The sequence below is a fragment of the Parus major genome, chromosome 1A (genome assembly GCF_001522545.3).
Source record: "Parus major isolate Abel chromosome 1A, Parus_major1.1, whole genome shotgun sequence".
NCBI lineage: Eukaryota > Metazoa > Chordata > Aves > Passeriformes > Paridae > Parus > Parus major.
In genome coordinates this window covers 54238815-54253254 of record NC_031773.1, presented here as the reverse complement: position 1 = coordinate 54253254, position 14440 = coordinate 54238815, and the positions used below count along the sequence as shown (strand labels likewise).

General features: G+C 43.2%; 1 protein-coding gene across 1 annotated transcript in view; it reads left to right on the top strand.

The window, feature by feature from the left end:
• TMTC1 (transmembrane O-mannosyltransferase targeting cadherins 1) overlaps positions 1 to 14440 on the top strand; it is a 134233-nt gene that overhangs the window by 45446 nt on the left and 74347 nt on the right. The window contains exons 6-7 of the mRNA XM_015628669.1: positions 4645 to 4726; positions 5686 to 5789. Of these exons, the coding sequence (XP_015484155.1) occupies positions 4645 to 4726; positions 5686 to 5789 (186 nt within the window). The remainder of the gene's footprint in view (positions 1 to 4644; positions 4727 to 5685; positions 5790 to 14440) is intronic.

Genomic DNA, 14440 nt, shown 5'->3' with positions numbered 1-14440 from the left:
GTGTGTTTGTGCATCTAGGTCTGCGTGGGCAGTGGTAGCTGGGGTTTAAGGCTCTCCAGGGAGATAAGGAGCAAGGATGCCACACACATGCTGTGGGGAAGGTCAAGACTACTCATAAAAAAAGAAGCAGGAGGGCTTTTCTTCTCCCTTGCAAAATCTGCAGCTATGACTGGTATTTTATTTCCCTGTACTGACAAGTACTTTAAGCAAGTTAAATATCCAGACGTGGTAGAATATATTGATTTTTTTTTATTTTTCATTTTTTAAATTCAGGGCTTTTTACTCCATGATGGATTTTTATTCTTGTTTTCTCCCTGGGATATTGCATACAAACATTTTCTCTGCAAGGGCTGTCCTCAGGGAGGACTATGGGCTGAGCTAGGTGGAAAAGATACTTGTTCAATATAAGGTACAGCTGTCTGGACAGATGATAAGGAAGGCCTCTTTAAGTAGGAAAGGTAAAGTGGTCTCTACAGAGAGAATACGGCTCCTGTAAAACTTGCTTATTCTCAGCAGGGGAGTCTGTCATCCTGATTTAGGATTAGGTGTGCATCTATCAGTGACCTAAAGCTTTGACATGATCTTAAAATAGCCCCTTTTGAGTTTAAAAATGTTCTTGGTTAGAGGTGTCTCACTGTTATCAATAATTAGGAATAAGAGAACGGCCTTGCTTTTTTTATTCATCCTTCCCATATCTTCCTGCAGTATTAGGGGCTTGAAAGTGCTCGTTCAAAACCCTGGTGGTTGCTGGGAGCTGGATCTGTTTCCTAAGAAGACTATAAAGGAGAGCAATGATCCTCTCCGAGTGAAGTGACCTGGCCAAAACCACCTCTTGATATACCAGCACTTGTTCTGCTGCATACTTGTATTGGTCTTTTAGACATTCCTGATGGAGAGTTCATCATAGATCTTCACTGTTTCTTCATTTCCCTTGAGAAAGCCTTCAAAGAGAGCAAGCTCAAGTTTTATGCCAAAGCTGAGTCAGCTGCAGTGTGGGATAAGCCTGTTTCCACCAGTGCTCTGCAATAGCTCACAGAGCCGTGGCAATGAGCAGCAGCTGAGGAGCTGCCCCACATGGTTCTGTAAGCTCGAGGTGCCTCCAATGCAAGTTAAGAAAGCTGTCTGCATCTTAGGGAAGCTTGTTTTGGTTAACCCAGAGTCCATTGGTACCAGCAAAGTGTACGTTCCTGCAAACTGCACCATGTTGAATTTTACTGGGTCACCTACCCTTGCTGTCTTCAATTATGAAACCTCGGAGTGCCCTGATGATGTAACTGATTCCAGGATGAGCTGTGCTTTTCAGGAAGCTGGGACTGCCAAATATCTGCCTTGGCCTCTGCTTGAACTGCACCAGAGAAGTCCCTGCATTATTAGGCTTTTCTTGGATTTATTGTTTGTTGTGATTCTGGTTGCTTTGGGAAGTATTCCTGAAAGGCTTTTAAAAGATAGCAAGCAGGCAATTACATGCTGGGTTGCTTTGTGGAAAAGCTGGCATGAAGCAGGAGCACAACCTCTGCCCAAATGGGCTCTTTTCGCACTTGTTTAATGAACCTGATGATCTGGATTTTCTCCTCTAATTTTAGAATTTTCTTAGGAAGACCCACACCTTAAAACATTCACATACTCTGGAGGTATCATATTGCTGTGTGGTGCTGCCATCAGCACACTTCCCCTAACGATGTCCCACACCCGCTCCCATGTGGGAGTGAGTGCCTGTGTGTGTCTTGGTATGTTTTTGGCACCAGAGTTGTGCTGGTTGGGGTGGAGCAGGTGACAGGGAGTGGTTCCCGTGAGCAGAGGGATGTTTGGCAGCCTGGAAAGGTTGGCAAATGCATGGAAATCTGACCTGTAAAAGACTTTTTACAAGACAGCCGTTAAAAAGGGGTATAAAACAGTTTAACTGTTAAAATAGTAATTTTTTTGCTTCTCCTAGCTAAAGACAAAATTTAGAGCTTTGGCTGATCTTAAGGTTGTCTGAGCGAAGTTCAGTGTAACCTTAGATATGTTTGCAAGCTGAGATTTTGCGTGGAAAAAGCTGCTGCAATTTTACATGTAAAAAGCTACTGCACTCTTTACATGCTGTGTGTCTCTGACATTTAGCAAACTTGCTCATCCAGGCCCCGTTTGCAGTTCATTTGGTTTTAATGCACAAACTGTGTGTTGTTTTTTCACCTGCACCAGGTGTGAGATGTTTTGGTAGCTACCTTCCCTGACACAAGTGGTAGCCCAGTAAGGTGCTCTGGAAAATCCTGTGGTTCTTCTAAAGCTTTGGGGCATTGAGTGTGACCTGTCCATTCATGCCGCTCATGCAGGTCGATCTGATGGGTGGAGAGCAGGCTTGCTGAGCATTGAGCCATGTCATCTTTTGTGGTTTCCAGACAGACTTCGGGACAGCAGCTTTCTCAAAATGGAAAAGTTTCACTTTTTAATTGAACTCTTCATTACCTGACCATGAGTGGCTTCTCTGGAGGACAGCAAACACAGGGCCTGGAGATGATGGCCACCCCACAAGTTTTGGGTCACTGGTGCAAGGTGATGCTGCTTCTCAAGGATGAAGTTGGCAGACTTCTTGACACTGATAAAAGTGCTTCTCTGGCTGTAACTGAAGCCTTGGAGAAAAGAGCTGAACTCTTCTAGTTGATCCTTTCCCAGAATAAGTCTACCTAAAGCAAACATTTGTAGTGAAAAATTCCAGCCTAAAGTGTTGCAGAGAGTTAAAAGCAAAAACGAGTGAAAACAGGTTCTTGAAAAGAGTCAGACAGTGTGATGAATAGATGCCTCTCCTCTCTCACACATAAAAATGTAAACAAAGTTCTACCAAACACTTCCTGCTGCAAATCACAAGGGGGTTGATTTCATAAAGGGTTCCAGTAGGGGACAAAAGCCTGGGGTTTGGTCCAAATGCTGTTAAAGTCAATGAGAGGCTTTCCCTTTGCTTCTGGTGGGCTTTGGAGCTGGGCCATGGTGAGCACTTGAAGGCCAACCTGACCTTTCATGGGGAGACAAAGCTGAAGGCTTAGTTTCATCTGCCTTGTACTTGCTGCAGCCTGATTAAAATCAGTGGGAACTCAAGAAACTTTGCACTTTGAGACGTTCAGCCCTTGAAGACTAGTCTGACATTTAAGTCAGGTTTGGTGCTTAAATGTCAACATTTCACAATGAGCAGACTCCAAAGACTGAAAGTTGTCTGGTTTGCTTTGTGGTGTGTGGTTTAGTTCCTTAGTTTTTAGGCATGGCACTTAGGGAAAGTTTTCTGAAGAGCAGCTCCTTTGTACAGAGCATCCAGATGTACTTCTTTCATCTTGGTAAATGCTGCCTCTGTTTCTTGCTGGCTTTGCCCTGGTGCTTTTTTTTTCTGCAGTGTAATCTTTTCTTCATCTTGCCATGGTGACCAGGCTTGCAAACTTCCTACTATAGAAAATTTGAACAAAACCCCAGGTACCAAACTTGGCTGCATTAGCAAGTGCTTCAGTCTTGTTTTTCCAAAGACTTGAAGGGTGGAAGCAGTCAGGTGATAGACTGTCTTAAGGAATTTGGAGAGGAAATAAGGTGTGTTTTATATGCTCGATGTTCACAGGAGAAACATATGAGAATTTCATGCTTGGAAAGGTAGCTTGCTTGAAGGTGTTGCAATACAACCTGCAGTTTTTGTAAATCATTTACACAGAGTATCCTGATACTGACTATATGTTATACAGAAGAACCTGCAAATGTTTTCCTTCTGAATTTATTTTGTTTACTTGATATTTATAACTTCTTAAAACAAGTTGTCATTTTTTTCAATAGTTTTTTACCTACTATATGCTTAAAATATTCCTGTTGTCTCTTCTGTATTTCTTTTTGTCATTGCTTTATTACAATGATGGAGCATCTGTAAGGTTCAATAGGAATGGAGTTGCCATGAAATTACTGTCATGGATATGGCACTGTTTGTTATACAAAGAAAGTTCCTTAGACTTTGGCAAGTGCTTCTACTCTGTATTAAAATAAATGCGTAGTTTTGTCTCTAAATACAGTTTCATTTTACTCATTGAGAAACAGGAAGGGTTTTATGAACATTCCTACAACAGTAAGCCACCTGTGTGTTTGTCTATGATAATATTAATTATCATAGCACTTTGTCAGCAGACTTATGATGAAACCTAAGCGTGCAGAATACGCTCCCAAAAAATGCTTAGAATCAGTTCTGCTAGGTAGTTTTTCTCCTCTAGAGACTGAGCAGAGAGCTGGGAACAAGGAGTCTTTGCATTTTAATCATGGTCTAAAATTGAATTGCTGTTTGTGTGACCTTTTAAAAATATGTCTCCCAGTCCTCTGGGAGTCTGAAGACAGCAATCTCACTGAGACAAACTTGGGATTTTTCTGAGGATTAAGGGGTTAATTGAAGATTAAAAAAAACCCAAAAACTAAACCAACAAACATACCAAACCCAGATTTTAATGGCAAAACTGTAGTGTATTATAGTGTGTATTACTTGAACTAGTCTCAATATTTTACTTATGAGGAAAGACCTTTGAAGAGTAGGAGTTATGTCATTATTATTGCATTTAGGGTGGTTGAATCAATGTACGCATTTTTCTCCATTTGAAAAATGAGTTAGTGTTCCAAAGTACTTCAACAAATGTTTGTTTCCTTATATTTCAGCTACCTGACTGCAAATAACAACCAGAATTTCTTGTACACTGCAAGGCCTTTTTTGAAGAGAGCTGCTTTGGTGATAAGCTATGTAAGTATGAATGGACTTGGCCATGTATTTCTGTGTATTTGATGAGAATGAACAATGCATAGTGGTATCCCAAAAGACTCAGAAAGCTCAGATGGCAGCCCTTAATATGAAGTTAAGTTTGGGAATTAGTCTAGAAAACTTCTGCTGGGCAGAAACAAGAATATTAGTGTGTTTTCACCTCAAACCTTTTGATTTATAGTGGTTGCCCTTGCAACCATGTAATCATCTGCAGATATTTCCTGCCCTAAATACACAGGACTCTGTGGCACTGGGCTGCCTTGTCAGTGACATGCTGTTAATGCCAATGCAGGGCTCAGTAAAAGTTGTAAGAAAAACTTCTGCTTGATGTTCTCCACGCATGAATGTTGCAGGAAAAAACAAGCATTTCCGTGGGAATGTTCTGGGTGTGCAGCTCCCTGTGCTGCTCCAGGAGCCAGATCCCTTTGCTTGTCCTTTGACAAGTGGTTACCAGAAAGGTGAAGGAGTGGCAGCTTGCAGAAATTCTTCCAGGAATTAGGATTGTGCAGCATGAGAAGCACCAATGAAGCTTATCCTTACACCTATGCCAGCATGGATAAATGATAACTTTGAAGACTTCACCCATCATTTTCCCCTCTGCATTTAGGTAGAGGTCAATGGCAGAATTCTGCAGTCTACGCTGCAGCAGAGTGGCAGATTTGTCCTTCAGAATGCTGCCTTTGTGGTGGGCACTGAGATGTGTCAGCTGCTGTCAGTAATGCAGACATGGAAGAGGGGCACACAAAGTCACAGTGTGCTGTCTGTGCTGAGGGTTGGCAGGTTTGTCACCCTGTATAAGGTGCTAAACTTGAATTTTGCCTAAACTGTTGACCTGACTTGCTTTGCACACACAGCATGGAGAGCTGTCACGACAAAACATCTGGGGGAGGTCCTAGCTCTTTTTAGTAGCGCATTGCTAACTGAGATGTTCTTCTTTGAAGGTGATCCTCGTGTTGTATTTCCGCCTCTGGATAATGGGAGGTTCCATGCCAATGTTCTCAGAGCAGGACAATCCAGCCTCATTCTCACCGTATTTACTGACGAGGTATGATGACAGCAGTCAGACAAAAGTTTTCAAAAGTGTGGTCTTGATGTTACATTTTCCTATGCTAAAATGGTTTGCAGATGACAGTGAAAAAAACTTGTTGTGTTGTCAACAATTTAATTGCTTCTTGGTATTGCTCTGTCTGGAATAGAAAGAGATCAGAACTATTTGAACCCCAGAGGACATTTAGGGTTGGTTGTAATACAACATGTAGGGTTGTATTACAGGTGCTTTCTTACTGAAAAATGTGTGCTTCTTTTTATACAAAGCTCCAAGTATATAGTTTAGTTGCCTGAGCACAGGACTGGAAAAGCCAGTAACTATGGCAAAATCCAAAATCTTAAAACTGGCTGAGATACGGGATGGAAGCATTCAGAGTTTTGGCTTCAGCTGAAGTTTGTATAAAGAGGGGGTGACCATGACTCTTGGTGTAGTATCAGTGACTGAGCAGTGAAGGTGGAGGGGCTATGTGCAGGAGTGTTTGCTCTGTTTAGCTACTGAAAGACACTTGAGAGCCTTCTGGAGGAATTTCCTGATGTCTCAAATGAAAATGGGAGCAGTCTTACTGTGTGTCAGTTCTGGCCTTGCTGGCTCCTCATTCCAACAGTGAAATTGCAGCTGAGATACAGGTTAAGATCAAGCAATCCTTATTCAACATCTGCTGCAGAATTGGACTGGGTTTCATTTGGGGAACCTTTATGATAACGTGGCAACAGCTCCTATTACCATCAAGGCTTATAGTGCTTCCAGAAAGCACATTGTCTTGTTTGGAAAGCTCTGACTTTTTTTCTAGTGTTTGTTTCTAGTGGAGTTATTGATACCAGGCTCGGTGCAGCACAGCATGAAGGATTTGCTGCTGTCCCTTTTTGATGTGTTTATGCTGAGATGGAGGTCACCAAGTCACAAATGATCCTGGCCTAATTTCAGTTACCTCTTCTGTGCTGCACATGTTCTTTTGCATGTTTGTCTCTTTTCCTCTTGTAATGACAGTGGAGGGTGTTCTAAACCCAAAAGCTAAGTCATTCTCGGGGTATGAAGCAGTGACTATTTTTAGCACTGGCACTGCGGATTTTATTAACAGACTTAGGAAAAACAAGTCAGAGTGCTGCTGGCTGAGGTCCTCCCTTGGCCCCAGCAGCAGCCCCGGCTCCACCTGCAGTCCACCACCACCTACCCACTCCAAACCTAATTAAGGAAATCCATTCCAGTAAAAAGCAGTATTACTGTTCAGAAGGGATTCTAAAACCCTTTAATTATCCCAATTCTTCCACTTCTACTGAGTTTGATCTTAACCCTCATTTTAGCAATTTACCCAGGAGGCTTTATCTTCCATTCAGGAAACCCATCCCTTCAGCAGCAGGGCTCAGTGTCAGTCCTGAGACCCAGTGACTGTCTCTGAACTGACAGCCCATGATGCACCCTCTGACCACAGCCTTTATCTTGGCAACAAACCTTTTCCTTCTCCTCTGTCAGACTCAAGGCACAGCTCTCACCTGAGACTTTATCTTGCCGTGGTCAGCGCTGAAGCTGCTGCTGCTGAACTGGCATTGTGCCAGTCATCCCAAGGGCAGGACTGGGATGTCAGGTGGAGCTAGCGAGGTTCAGGTGGCATAGGTGTGGCTCCCAGGAAGGTCGAGGGAAGTGATTCTGCCCCTCTGCTGTTGTGAGACCCTTCCTGGCACACTGCATCCAGCTCTGGAGTCCTTAGCACAGGGAATACATGGACCTGTTGGAGTGAGCCCACAGGAGGGCCACAGGAGCCTTTGTGTTTAGGGTCCAACTTCAGGGAAGCTCCTAAGCAGTGTGTGTTCCTCAGCTGTGGACAGCTACAGTAGCAGCAGCACATGAAGAGCTGGTGTAGGAAGCTTTTACCAAGGTTTTGAAGGCAGTAATTAGGATTCAGCACTGAAGCCAAGATGGTAACTGCAAGTTGGGTTGAGTTGGGAAGAAGGCAGTAAAAGAGCTAAGTTTGGTGTGGAGACCAGAAACTGAAAGGAAGGTTTTTGGGCAGTGCTCCTGAAGTGATTAGTGACATTGTTACTGTAGCTGAAGCAAGGGTTAGTCTCAGGCAGTGGGCAAGTTGTTTTGTAGCTCTGATGATCATTTAGGTCGCAAGTGGGAGTTTCCTGTTTTCAGGGAGTTGTCTTTATTTGAGCTGGAAATGTGGTTTATGTGCGTGTCTCGCCAGGGTAAATGTTATGGTTTTCAACAGAGTTGAAAATTATTCTAAGGCTTGGCCAGCTCTGTGGGACTAGAAGGAAGGCTGATATCAGTGGAATAGAAAAGAAAAACAGTAGTTTGGAAATGTGTGGCAGTCCTTGTGAAATACACGAAGTTAGATGTGGAGTTGGAGTTTGGCTGGCACAGGATGAACCCAACAGAGAGCATTGTAACTTTTGCAGGGTTTACTGGGGCCAGCATCAGGGGAAGGTGTAAGTTAGGGGGTTGAAAAAGCAATGACTTGTGAGGTCAGAATTTGTGATCCCTTAGAGCTGATACAGTGTACATTACAGGATTGGGGTTGTGAGAGGTCTGTGCACCCATGATTGTGTGGAGGAGGGGGGCATGTGGAATTTAGGGTGTATGAAATGAATCTCAGAGAACACAGGGTCCAAGCAAGCCAAGGAAGTGTCTTGCAACAAGTGGCTGAGCTGGGGAGCTTCTTCCTGCAGGATACCAGGAGTGTGCTGAATGTTTTTGCAGACTCAAAGAGAAATTTGCCCAGTTGAAATAAGAAATCGAGGCTACTAAACATGCAGAAACCACATCCAACTCACAAACTCCAACTTATCCAGCTCCCCAGCTAGGAACTGGGGGAAAATTATCATTTTATATGCTTTACTTGGCATTGACTTTTGGTCACTGCTGCACAGACCTTTGATGTGGCTCAGTTTGGCCTTAGAAAACGACTGTGTTCTGTGTAACTTGTCTCAAATCTTGGACAGCACAAATGTATAAATTAAAATAGACAGATAATGATTAAAATGATTAAAAACAGATAATGATTTATTTTACAATTGAAGGGCATACTATGCTGAAATAATGGCAGTTTTTCAATCTTTAGAAACAGTCAGCTGTTCAGCAAGCTCACTAAATTACTTTTGTTAAAATTACAAGTGATATTCCCAAATACCTCAAAGCTTAGTGACATAAATGAGCCACATTTCCGTGGCCTTCATTGTGTTGCTTGGCAAAGGTGTTCTGAGAAGATGAGATGTGTCTGTCGTGGTCTCCCTCAGTGGAGGCAGAAATGAAGATGTTGGGAATCCTGCTATTCTGAAGCCCTGCCATGAAAGGCTGTCCCCTCCAGGCTGTTGTGCACTGCAGGATGTACTGTCTCCAGTGGCCTTACCTTAAGGAGCAGACTTTGATCTCAAAATCTGCTACGGGTTAGCAATATTTGAGATAGAAAAAACAATCCCAAACCTCTGTTCAAGCATTCTTGCTTGTATCAGACAGAGTTGGAGAGAGAATGCAGCTAGAATAGTTTTGAGGGCTGCCCAACTTTATGTAACCAGTGTACCAGAAGTTCAGCTCCAGAGTTAGAAGGGTGTTGAGTGGAGGGCTGACATGCTTCAGATGTTTTGCACAATGTTTTTTTTCTTTTGCCCTTCTTGAGGGGAAAAAATTAGGAGGCCTCTGGATAAACAGATTTTATTACCAACACTGTGGCAAGACAAGGGAAAAATCCATTGTGCAGCATGTGTCAAGCTGTGTGAAACAGATTAAATCTTGCCTCTAATTTCTAAATAAAAGTCTGTTTTTTTAAAAAAAACCCTATGTATTTGGGAGTCAAGTTATATTAATTTCTGCTGGCATTTGCCTTGTGATCTCTGGTGGCTGATCACCCTGGGCGTGAAGCAGGTTATTTGTGGTGCTTCTTTAAATAGTTAATGCATTTCTACTTGGACTGCCTTGAGATAACATTGTCCTGTGGTTGAACTGTTCTCTCTGTAAGTTGGCTTTCTGTATTGCTTTGCTGTTTCAATCAGGTAAATGAGAATTCAGTGCTGCAGAAAGCTGAAGAAGTGCTTATACATAAAAACTGGCACATAATCCTTTTCACAGAGATTTATGACTGTTTTCTGAGCAATGCATTTAATCAGCCCAGTTGTAACTTCAAAGGGAATGAACTACTGTGAGGCAAACCATGGACCTGTGTTGGGAAAATGGGTCCCTGTGCCAGCCAGTTCTGCCAAGGAAATAGAAGTCAAGTGTAGCAACTACTTTGATATGGAGTTTTCATGGACCTTAGGCTAGAAAATAGCATTAAAATAGACCCCTGTGACATATCAGCTTTTAATCAGCCAGGCTTGCACATGCTACCTGAATGCTGAAGTTCTGCCTGGTTTGTCAGTGCTTTCTATCGTGTGCTCAAAGGTGTTTCAGTTCTGCCCTGTGTGTAATCCCTGCAGGCACCCAGCATTCAGGGATCACTTCTAACAAAAGGGAGAGCAACAATGTTGGTAAAAATTGCCCTCATGCCTACCCAGGGGCCAGAGAGCCCATACATTAAGTGTGAGCTGTGGACTTTATTTCAAGGGGTGTTGGGAGCTGGGGGAAGGCCTGGCTGGAAGATGGTGCTCTAAGGCAAAGGCCACTCTGCAGAGAAGGTGGCGCTCCCAGAGCCACAGGAAAGATTTCAGCACCTCCCTCTCACACAAGGGTTCTTGGTGTGATGAATAAACCCTGGTAGTGCTGCTCTGGGATTTGATAGGCATTTTAATGGGCTGTGGCGCTTGCTGCAAGTGCTGCTTACACAACGAGACTTCCCTGCCAGAGTCTGCACATGGAGGAGAGAGGCTGCAGCCACAGCAGAGGCCATTGACTCCTACAGGCCATGCATTTTGCTTTCCAAAATACTTCCACACAGAAGAGGTAGAGAGTGGCTGGTCTCTGAGGCAAAGCAGCACGCCCAGAACATCCTTTTGGCTCCCACCAGCACTGGGTGGGTTATGCTGTGGGATACCATGAGCTGTTTTCAGAAGCATTATCCCAATGGGTTTATGAGGTCTGGTTTTTAATTTCTTGAGCATCTCAGTGGCTGTCCACAGAGCCCTCCATCTGCTGCTGCCTCCGTAATCTTCTTCTGAAGCAGTTGCCCACTGCTGGGCACTGCTGGGGAATTTGGGCTGTGTGACTCTGGAATGTGAGGAGCTGAGGATCAGGTGTGATCACAAGGCATGTCCTCACCCACAGCACACGGGGGTTTGCAGAGGGAAAACAGTGTGAGATCAATCCTGGCTTTTGCAGCTCTGACATTCTGACAGGAGGCTTGGGTTTCACTGGAAACTCACAGGCTCTTTCAGAATTTTCACTCTTAAAGAATTCAGTATTTTTTTTAATAGATTTTTTTAGATCCTTAGCCACAGAGTTGAAACAACTGAGAGCCATTCACCAGATTAAAGCTCTTCAGGCTGTGTAGCTGTAGAAGACAACACAGCCCACTTTTCCCCATGTCCCTGGCGCACATGAGCCCACTTTCCAGAGGAGCTACCTTGCTATTCATCAAGCTGCAGCTCTCTGTTTATCCCTGCCTTTCCTACTCCTGTCCTTTACTGATTTTTGTCCTAAATGCAAAAGGTTTGATGAAAGGGAATACACAGCTACTTTTCTAGTTACAAGTATTTTCTAACTTGTACTCGCATTTGAATGTTAAATGGAATTTGTCCGCCCGATCCTTGTTTGTGTAGTTTACTCCACCATCTCTGAATGAGCTGGATGGACAGAGTGGGAATTTTTTCCTTCTGAGGCTCTGAAAATAAAATGTTTAGGCTGGCAATATACAGAGCAGAAAAATAAACTCGTGTGGGAAGGTATGACTGGACTGGGAGTTCCCTAGGGGGAATGTAAATATACTCAATTTGAAGACAATATCCAAAATACCACCACCTGGTTATAATTGCAGCCACATGTCCTAGGAGGACATTATTGTGAAGTGACTTGTCAAACACACTTGGGTTTAAGGCTTTGTAAGAGGATGAAGAGAGCCTGGAGCTGAAATCAGTTCAGCTGTTAATACAAATGAAAAGCTCTTTTCCCTAACAAAAAAGCTCTTCTTACCCTTATAGTGAACTGAAACCTCCCTGAGTGCCTGGCAGTGTGCAGGTTGTGTCAGAAGAGCATAACCAGGGTCTGTGACTTCTGAATGGGCAAAAACTTTATTCCTGCTTCTGCCTCAGATCCCCACCTGCTTCATGCCTTCCCCTCTTTTTTTCCCCAGGTACCAGTTAAGTGCAGTTATTACCTGCCTTCAACAAAGGTGAATTTTTCCCCAACCAGGAGAATAGTCTGCCTTTGCTTTGCTAAAATCCCCAGTGTTGGGAGATACTTCATTTGTAGGTGGGTTCCCTGCTGGGTCTGTGTGGGTAGGGCTGTCTGCCAGGAATGGGATTGACCCAGAACTGGGTGGCTGGTAGAAAAAATAGGATCACAGGTCCTCACTTTTCCATGCAGCTTTGGTGGGACATGGTCAGGGCTTTGTGATCACTCTTGTAGCACAGTCTCAGAAAGAAATGTATAATCTCAGTCCCTGGGTGCTGTGGGGAGAAAACTTAAAGTGCTCCAAAATCAGAAAAGATAGGAAACGCCTCAAATTTCTATAAATCTTGTAATTTTTTTTTACCTAGTCTCACATTCCTTATGCTCTGATTGCCTGGATTTGGCAGAGCTGAGATGAGGGCTTTTCCAAGCTCGTTGGTCTCTATTACACCAATGGGTAACAGAGAATTCCTCAAGTATTTTCCTATCATATTGTTATGGCTTTGAGAAGTACCCTTTGCATGCAATTTTGCAGCAGAAACAGTTCAGATAGTTGTTTTCTGCAACAAGTTCTAGATATGAGTCATCCTGTATTTATCTCAAAGGATGCAACAGAACATTGAAACGGAAAGAATTTAAAACTAAACAAACTGGATTGCCATGACAACACTGTCTACCTACAGGAGGAACTGTGTTTTTCTGAGCATGCTAGAGACAATGAGAAGTGAAAAGAATACTTGCTACCTACTGAAACTTGGATTTCCATGTTAAATTTGCAAATAAAAAAATTCGCTGCAATGCAAATGCTGTTACCTGGCCTGGGGGCCAGTTAAGGGGCAGACTCTTCCAGTCACCTCACCAGTAATACTCTGGTTTTCATGGGATTAACTGAAAGAGTAGGAGATGCTACAAGCAGGAATTTTTCTCCCTTGGAATTCCAGCAGACACCAGAAGCAAGAAAATCATTAATTTAAAATGTAATTCACTCAGTCAACTAATTAAAAGAAAATACTCCTGTTGCCATTTGCAGGTAGGCTGCTGAAAAGTAATTAGCTCCTGAAGTGATTTCAGAATCTTCAAGTCTTTTCAAAATTTGCAAATTAATTCCTTGAGGTGTCAGCTTTGGTAAGAGGTTTCTTCCAAACTTTCTCCTGTTTAGCTTTCTCCTTAGGCTTGTTGATACAAGAGCCACATACAAGGGTTTTCCAGTAGAGTGTCTGCAGAGGCCAACCAATTGACTGTGTACAGGTGCTAATGATTGTCACAGGCTTTAAAATATTTCACTGCTGTTGGAAGAGAGTATTTAAACACTAATTATTGCCATAGTGGAGTGGAGTGATTGTGCTTCTCCTTTGGGAGCTGCCTCTGGCAGCAACCTGTTCACATGAACCTCACAAGCACTTGGAAACAGACACTTGCTTACAAACCTGGCCTGGAGTTGTCTTCCCATCTTCAGCTTGCCCTGCCTTTCCAGCAGAAATGCATTAACTCACACTGATCTGGCTACTCTGAATACCTCTTAAATTAAGCGGACTCAATTTGTTATGGCAGCAAGGTGTTTATTTATTCTGTGCTGTGTAAGGATATATCAGCTCCTGCCTTATCAGTGAAGATGCAGAAAAGCAACTAGTCTGTCCTTAACTGCAGTGCTGCAGTCTGCAAAGATCCCAAATGTCCTCTTGCTCCTTCCTACCCAGCAGCCCAGCCTGAGTAAGCAGGGGAAGGTTTTCTGGTGTGTGTTGTGGTTTGCATACAAACTTCTATGAATATTGTGATGCCTATTAAAAATATTCATATGCCAGGGCATAAAAGGACACTCCCTCGAAAAACTGGGCTCTCCTAAAGCATCAAGTGCAAAACTAACTCAGTGCTTCTGGAATTCCGGTCAAATTTGCACAGTTGTAGTAACAATTCAGATTCATCTAAATAGACATGCTTTTATTTTAGCAATGAAGCCAGAAATGGATCTCAGTTTGGCTTTGAAGTAAGTAGCTGTAAATAAACACTGGCAGCCTCTTCTGAGCTGATGTGTTGAGGCTGATGGAGAAGTCTGTTTTGTTGTGGCTGGGCAGAGGTGGGTCAGGCCACACAAAATGTCACGAGCGAGTGCCTTGGTGTGATTAAGTCTCCCCAGATTTTGTGTTGCTATGTTTCTCTGTAATAGAGAGACTGGGTTGGTGACTAAAAAACACATTTGTTTCTTTAGAAAGAGTGAGCAATCAAATAAGAACCGTTTTAGCAAAATTAGGTTATAATTTTGAGGGATGCTCTCTTAAATAGGAACTGGCTTTTAAATCGCTGCCTCTGTTAAGAGAAGATGGATTTTCTTTCTATCCCTTTTGTTTAGTACCTCAGGGTGGGGAAGGTGAGAAAAATGGGGGCGGAGGGGG